Here is a 7,804-nt window from a genome sequence, read left to right as displayed (position 1 = left end):
GGCCCGGGCGGGTGGCGGGAGACGGGAGCTGCCGTTGAAATACTTCAGACACATTAAATGACATCCACGTTTTCTAAACGGTGGGCTGAGCCAGAGCAAGTAGACACGCACCTTCCAGCTTAAAACCACCAGTCAGGCTGGCTCCGTGGCACAGCGGTAACACACGAGAGGCTGGACCCCAGGTGGCCACCACGCACCCTTCTCCCCGGCCTGGCCCCCGAGACATGCCAGGCACACGTACAAGTGGCCAGGACACAGCGAGCTGGAGGACTGGAGGAAGGGGGTCTCGCACGACCAGGGCCTGGGGACAGTGCTTCCCCGCATGTCCATCCTCACGTGCACTCGTACCCAGAATAAAGAAAAAGCAAAATTACAGAGCGGAATGACAGTGTTACTTTGGGAGGGAGGAGGAGTGGCACTCAGAGGAGCACTCGGGCTCCTGCAGCCCCGGAATTCTATTGCTTAACCTGGGCAGCAGTTAGAGGATGGTGTCCCTTTTTCTTTTTAAGCTATACATTGGTTTGTGTGATTGTGTGTTTTATCATAAAAGGCTGGAAATAAATTGTTTTCAAAAAATATATTCCTATTAGTAAGGCCCACTTTAACAAAGAACTGGACAGAGCACGCACAAACTCCAAATACCTCCAGGGGGGGGATGTGCTAAGACCACCCGCAAATTCTTAGCACGTCCAGCACCAGCGCGGGTCACCTGAGCACCAGGTGACGCCACGAGTTCGTGTCCAGTGGCCACGTGATGGAAAGCTGCTTCCTGCAGCGCCCAGGAGGTGTGGCCAGGTCATCACTGCACACCTGAGCACAGCCTACGCGGGCCGGGAACACTGCTTTACAGCTTCCGCGTCTTCCTTCCCAGAGCTCACGGGTTTGCTGCAGTAAAACACCTGCAGTGGGCCTCCAGCTGGTGGTGGCCGGATCCCACATGGCCAACTGCACACACAGTTCGGGTCCCAGACCTGGTGGCTTGAAAAACACCAAGCACATGTGTACGTATGTACAAGATCCCAAGAAGAGGATGGAGAAAGGATTGTGACAAGGCCAACCCCCTTTGGAGGGAAGGGGCTGCGGCTCTCTCTCTCCAGGAAACACACACACAAATTTAAAGGGGACCAGAGAGTGGCATGGTGGTAAGGCGGCTGGATCCCACGTGGCTGACCCTGACCCCGCAGTTCCAAACCTAGGCCCAAAATCCCAGAGAATGGAGGAGGGACAGTACATGGCCATCCCCGGGGTGTTTCTCACCTTCCCTCTCCCTCTCCAGTGGGCGCATATGCACCCACGGGCAGCTCCACTTTACCCGTCTTTGACTAAAAGCAAACGTGTGTCCCCAGCCAGCCATGCTGGTGACGTGACAGAATGTCTCCACGCCAGGTGGGAAGTGCCCTTGGGTGGGTATCTCTTCACCTCTCCAGTGCCCTTATCACCACGCCTCCTCCGGCCCTCTCCTACCTCTGCCTGAGCCGTTTTAACACAGTACTTAAATTCAAGGAACCCACATCTTAATACAAACTGTTAATGAAAATAAGCTTTATTACATCAAGTAATAAATACATACAAAGATGCAAACAGTTTTAAGTCATTTTCTTCCAGATGTTTTGATCAACTTACAGTAAATGCAAAACTGAAATCTACACAGTCTTTCATGAAAATGTTTGGGGAACCCTGTTGGGTTTGGTTGCTCTTTCTTCTGTATTTATAACTTGTACATTTTTAAAGTTGACTTCAAAGCACTAACAGTCATGCAAATACTTAGGCAGAAAAGAAGTTAGGTTAGGCAGAGTCTACACCAGATGGACGGCTCTGTGCTGTCAAGTGTGCCTTAGAAACAAGACCCTTAGAGGTGTGTTAGCTTCGGAAAGAGGCAAAGGCCAACTTGGGCAACAACGTGTATTTAAGGAAGGAAATGGAAAAGAGACAATGGTACCTTGGAGGCAAACTCCAGTTTGCTGTAAGGTAACTTCGCGTGCATATCTGAAATCAACACTTCAAAAAAAGAAAAATCCTGGGTAGTTCTAACTACTTAAAATGCAAACCCTAACTAACTGCAAGAATCCTTTCTCAACCTTGAGACATAGTTTCAGAGCCTAGTGAACTGCGGAGGAAAAACCAAACTGCTACCATTGTGAAAACGAGTTTCCTCTGAGCCGGGAGGTGGCCTGTAACTTCTCGTCCTGTGCAGAGGCGGGAGGTCCCGGAGCGGGCCAGGGCTAGGACCTGGCGTTCCGCTCCGTCTCTGCCAAGCACTCGCGAACCAGCCCTCTAGCGTGAATGATGCCTGAAAGAGAAGCAGAGGCTTCCCAGAACCGGCCCGGAAAAGGGGACGGACCCATCCTTTTGCAGCCCAGTCATAAAGCCTGTGACTGCGAGGCAGCAGCCCGCCATCCCAGCGCACGCAAACATGCAAGTGGCTTTCAAGGACACCACTAGATCCCAGCCCCCTCAGAGCCCTTCCCTCCTGCCCCCACTCCTCGGGTCTCCCTAAAGCTTTCTCCTTGAACGCCAGCCAGCTCATCTCACAACGTCCTGTTGGCGATGGGGCTCAACAGGCCTCCAGCAGGTCCCTCACAAGCCCGCCCGGGGTAGTCTCGCTGGCGTCTTTGTTTTCTGAATTCTAGACGGGTGGGACCGGCGTCAGGCAGGCTCATGCCACCCCCCACAGCCCAACTACTCAGTCGGCCGCCATGGAAGCCACCTCGGGCAGTCATATGTCAATGGTGGGGTGGCCATGTTCCCATAAACCTCCGGTCCGAGTCTGAGCCTGACATAATTCTCACGTGTCCCCAGATCATATTTTTTCAACCACTGGAAATTCTGAAGACCATCCCAGGCCCACGGCTGGCCGGCCTGTCGACGGTGCTCAGCTCCGGTGTGGCTGCTGGCATGGCGCCGGGTAGGCCCGCCTCGTTACTGCCGGGACAGAGGCTCCCCTGGGAGGCGTCTTGTCCTCAGGTCACTCAGCACGTTAACGTGTTGACTTGAACTACAGGCTGGTTTCGGTGGCCGCAAATCACCCGCTAAGGCCTTGGGGCCCACACGTCCCAGCACTCGGCACTCGGGTAACCCCAGCACTCCAGCTGCCAGGACCATCCGGCTCTGACTCCTGACGGCAGCCCCGGAGCCAAGTGGTGCCCTTTGAGTGCAGCACAGGAGCAGGGCTGGGCGCCACGTCCCCACGGTCCCTGCCAGCCCCCTAAGCCTGCCCCATTTGTACCAACCTAGCTTTGCCCGGGTTCCAGCCTGGCCTCAGCTGGCCTAGCTCTCACCGGGATGCCACGACCCCATGGCAGCACCCACTGATGCGTGGGGTCTACGGCCAAAGAAGGCTGGTCTCCCCATCACTCCCCGTTACTGCTCCGACTGTCTGCCGCTGCTAAATCCCTCCTGGTCTGAACAAGCTCGTGCCGCCTTCTGCAATGGGAGTCCTCTCTCTCCCTCCACCCCTCCCCTGTGAGGCAGCACCTGCTCACAGCTCCTGAGGGCAGCTGCTCACCACGCCCTGACCCCGCGGCCCTGTGAGGGCCCCCGCCTCCCCTTCCTGCCCACCACGATGCCGAAGAGGTGACAGCCGAGTGCCGTGCGGGCAGGCACCAGAGGGCCCTGAACCCAGGTTACTGCCACCACCCCATCCTCTGTGGTCATGCCCCAGCCCTGGGGCCACAGCAGTGCAGTGGCCTGAAGGAGCCGCAGGTCTGGGGGCTACTGAGATTGCCCTGAGGCTGGCAGACCCCCCAGCAGTGAGTAGGAGGGAGGCGGCCAGCTGGGGCTGCACCTCTAAGAAGAGAACTGGCCTCCAGGGCCTTCCCCACCAGGGCCCACTGGCCGTCTGATGCCTCCACACCACAGGGTAACACAGCGAGAACCCCGGTGGGTCAGGGGCCTGCCCTGTCCCGCCCACCGAGTGTCCCCGCGGCACTGCCATGGGGCAGCGGGCGGCTCACCTCGTTTCAGCCGCTCCATGGCGCTCTTGCTGCCCGCGTAGGTGGGTCTGATCTCCTTCCCCAGCTCCTCGATGATGGCCAGCAACTCCGCGTACTTGCTCTGGGGCACCTGGCTGCTCCCCGCTCCCTAGGAGCAGGACAAGCGACTTCAGATGCCCTTGCTCTGGGGCACCCGGCTGCTCCCCGCTCCCTAGGAGCAGGACAAGCGACTTCAGATGCCCTTGGACCCCAACCGACCCCGAGCAGTGGGGCAGAGGGGCCCCAAGCCCAGGGGCAGGTAGACGGGGTCGGGGGCCCCTGGCGGGGACGAGGCAGGCCTGTTCTGGGGGACGACTGTAGACCAGAGCGCCGGTCCCCCCTCCTACGTCCCCAAAGACGAACAAACTGCCCGGAGCTCCAGAAAGCCCGCCGGTGTCCCGAACCAGAGGGGACAGGTCTGTGTCGGCCAGAGCGCTCACGGGACTTCCTGCGCCCGCAGGCAGAGGGCAGGGCCAAACCCGGGCCGCAGACCCTCTCCAGGCCTGATGTGTCCCGTCCCCCCACCAGCAGGGTCCGCCGCCACCAGCCCCAGGCAAGCACCTAAGTCAGTGAGGCTGCCTGCCCAGGCCGCTCCTCCTCCTGGGCCCTGTTCCCCCACAGCTGCACCAGAGTGGCCATGTCCCTCTGAAGGGCCCTGGTCTGCTCCCGGCACTGCCGTGGCTGCCTCCGCCCCCAAGCCTGCCGGGCTGGCCTCTGGTCCCCGTGCAGCTGCTTGGCTTCCTGGTGATGCCACCTCCCAGCCTCAGAGCTCTCCCTCCAGTCTTGGTGCCGCAGCCGTGTGGCCAGGGCATGACTCCGCCACTCAAGGCCACACCACGGCCCGTCTTCCTGCCACCACCGTGGCTTCTTCAGCCTGTCACGCTCTCCGGCCTGAGATGGGGCAACCTGGTGGGGCGTGGGGGGCAGCCAGCCACCTTCCCAGGGAGGACTTCACGGCAACCCCGGAACACTTGTGCTGGGGGCGGCCCTGGCAGAGAACCTGTGGCTGGGTCGGCATGGCCTATGGAGGCTCAGGTGAGGCCGCAGTGTGACTACTCTCCTCCAGCCAGGGAGGTGGGTCTAACACCCGCCCCCAGGACTGATGGGGGCCAAGGCCCAGCCTGGGTACCCCATGGCAGAGCAGATGTGAAAACAGCAGCCACACCAGGGGCCACTATAATGCTGCCAGCCCTCAAGGAGACGTCCGACCCCACAGGGACATGGGCTTGCCCACCCCTCTTTATGCCCACGGCCACGAGAGCAGCGGGGACAAGCCCTCTGCTCTGAGCTTATCTGCCCGCAGCCAGGACCAGGCCTCGCCGGTCCAGGAAAGAGGCCCACCAGGGGGACGTGTTGGGTGGCAGCCCATCGGGGCCCTGGCCTTTCCTGTGCCCTCCTTGCCCCACCCGCTGTCCCTGAGACACAGTCCTCACTGACCCTCCATCCTGGTCCTCATGCCATGACTGAGTCGAGCCAGGACCCGGGCGGCTCCATCCCACTTTCTTGTTGCTTTCCTCCCCCCGACCTCTCCCTCCGTGCCCAGCCACCTCGGGCCCCCAGCACTGCATACCTGGGTGTAGCCGAGGGACGGCGGTCCATAGTCACTCAGCAGCTGGCGGTACTGTGAGGATGTCGCCATGCTGGTAGAAGGCGAGTGGACACTCCCAGCTACGGGGAGAGACACAGGGTCAGGAACCTCGGTCTTGCATAGCTGCACACAGGAGAGGCCTCGGGGCCTGCCACAGCCCCCTGCCACCGACTGTCACCATTCCTCTTCCCAGGCAAGAGGACCCCGGTCCAGCCTGACCAGCCAGGGCCGACAGCCTAGACAACTGACAGCAAATTCGTGGCTAACAGGCACCCGCTGGTCCCCACTACTGCCCCAGCAGACATGGGTCATCAACGACAGAACACCTTCCCAGCCAGGCGGCCTTCTGAGCGAGGCACAGGCCCCAAAGGTGAGACCGACCTGCCTTCTCGTCTAAGCCTTGCTCCCGGCTCGCCCAGAGCTGATAACCTACAGCACACAGCTCCTCACACAGCCCGGCTGACGTGGGGCCATCCGGGGCCTTGCACTCCACGTCCTGCTTCTCTGCAGGACCACTCAGGGCAGAAGGCGGGGGACGCCATGCCAAGCCCCAGCACTGGCTAGAGCTAGGAAGGCTGGACAGACAGTAACCTGGAGATGCTCAAGGCCTCTCTGCGCTGTCACCTCTCCTCTAGCGTGGACAGGACTGCGGACAGCCTATGTCCCAGGGCTCTGCGCCCCGGGGCTCTGCACCCCAGGACAGGAGGCTTAAGACCCTGCCTATAGAATGCAACCTTCAGGGATGCCAGCAGTCAGGAAGCCAGCGGGGCCAGGCCCGGCTAGGAACGTGGCCTCCTGGATGAGGGCTGGGAGCGTGCAGACCCGCAATGGCGTCCGAGTGGCCATTAGCGGGTAAAGGATGTCCTGCAGAATTACAAACAGCAGTAACCATGGAGAATTTACCTAGTCCTCGCAGCTGCCCGCCCGCCGCCCCCAGAGCCAAACGGCCTCTCACGCACACAGCGGGCTCTGCAGACCTGGCCCCGGGGATGGACAGCTGGAGCCAGGCCGGCCCCCGACCAGCTGCGCATTTGGTGTGGGTGAGGGGAGGAGCAGGGGAGGGAGGAAGCCCAGGGGCACAGGCCGATGCAGCTGGGAGGGGCCCTGGGATGGCTGGATCCAAGCCTCTGGCTGAAGAAACACACAGGGCAGAGCGGGGGCAGGAAGCTGGGGACAGTACCCGAGATGTCTTCTGAGGGCCCAGGTCTGCCCTGGATTTCCCGCTGGGCCGGAGTGAGGCCCAGCTGGGGCTGATCACTCAGGAAGTGAGGGCTGGGTCCTGATCCGGCCAGAGAGTTAGCTGTGCCTCTGGGGCCTCAGTTTCCGTGCCTTGCAAGTGGGGATGAGAGACACGCTTGAGCTATAGGGAGGCTGCTCAGGGTGGACTACAGGCCTGCCCAGGCCATCCCCAGCGACCACTGTGCAGGAGCCGGAGCACCAGAGCGGGGCACAGGTGCCCCCCAGCTCCCTCCCTCCAATTCCCTGAGCCTTTGATGTGGCCAAAAGAGGACTCTGCGGTCCCAGACTGGGACCTGGAGGCTGATGGTTCCAGGCTCTGGGTGCTCTAGGCTCTTCCCTGTGGGGCGTGCTGCCCACTCCCACATGTCCCGCTTCCCCTCGCTCTTCTGGCTGCCGCCTCCTCTTTCCTGTCTTCTCCTCCGCACTAGGGGCTGTCCCAGCTGGGCCACCCCTGGCTGTGTGACCCGAGACACTGCTCTTCCCTCTCTGGGCCTGTTTCTCCACCTGTTTGAGGCACAACTTCTCAGCAGACGGCCTAGGGCTTGAGACCCTGCCGTTGGTGGCACTGGGGCTAGGATGCGATGGCTGGATAGCAGGTTCAGGAAGAGGTGGAGGGGTGAGACATCATCCCATGCTGGTGGAGAGGGTCTAACAACAGCTTAGACCTTGGTCTCCCGTCCCCAGTGAAGTGGGCGATTGCTACCCCTGATTCTATGCCAAGGCCAAGTCCCTTCTTGTCAGTGCGTAGGGGGTGTCTGGCCCTGGGAGAGCGGGCTGAGGGCCCCGAGCTCTGGTCATGCCCACTCCTTCCCGCAGACACAGGGACAGGGCCAAGGGAGGCGGCGGGCAGAGCAGCCTCCACGTCAGCACGGCCCGTCTGGAGCATGCAGACAATGCGCGCAGTGTGCAGGAGCCGGGAGGGGTTGGCAGAGGCCAGGAAGCTCCTGGGGCAGGCGCGCTCCCTGCCCCCACGCCAGACAAAGAGGGGCCTGGGCCTGGGGAGCTG

At 61.0% G+C, this 7,804-nt stretch overlaps 2 protein-coding genes across 4 annotated transcripts in view; one reads left to right on the top strand and one right to left on the bottom strand.

The window, feature by feature from the left end:
* The window catches only part of MTRFR (mitochondrial translation release factor in rescue), a 14,302-nt gene extending 13,724 nt beyond the window's left edge, over positions 1–578 (top strand). The window contains exon 4 of the transcript XR_003549511.1: positions 18–578. The gene's annotated coding sequence lies outside the window, so the exon portion shown is untranslated. The remainder of the gene's footprint in view (positions 1–17) is intronic.
* A 947-nt stretch (positions 579–1,525) lies between these two features.
* CDK2AP1 (cyclin dependent kinase 2 associated protein 1) overlaps positions 1,526–7,804 on the bottom strand; it is a 9,547-nt gene continuing 3,268 nt past the window's right edge. For 2 of the 3 annotated variants that reach the window (XM_006149242.3, XM_006149241.3), the window contains exons 2-4: positions 5,542–5,639; positions 3,954–4,080; positions 1,526–2,290 (exon numbers count right to left, since the gene is read on the bottom strand). In XM_006149242.3, the coding sequence (XP_006149304.1) occupies positions 2,223–2,290; positions 3,954–4,080; positions 5,542–5,610 (264 nt within the window). In that variant the 5' untranslated portion in view covers positions 5,611–5,639 and the 3' untranslated portion in view covers positions 1,526–2,222. Of the gene's footprint in view, positions 2,291–3,953; positions 4,144–5,541; positions 5,640–7,804 lie in introns of those variants that run through there. The other variant, XM_014588081.2, reaches the window with a different exon arrangement.

Source organism: Tupaia chinensis, unplaced genomic scaffold (genome assembly GCF_000334495.1).
Source record: "Tupaia chinensis unplaced genomic scaffold, TupChi_1.0 Scaffold000258_1, whole genome shotgun sequence".
Taxonomy (NCBI): domain Eukaryota; kingdom Metazoa; phylum Chordata; class Mammalia; order Scandentia; family Tupaiidae; genus Tupaia; species Tupaia belangeri.
Note: the sequence above shows the minus strand (reverse complement) of the source record. Positions and strands in the feature narration are given on the sequence as shown.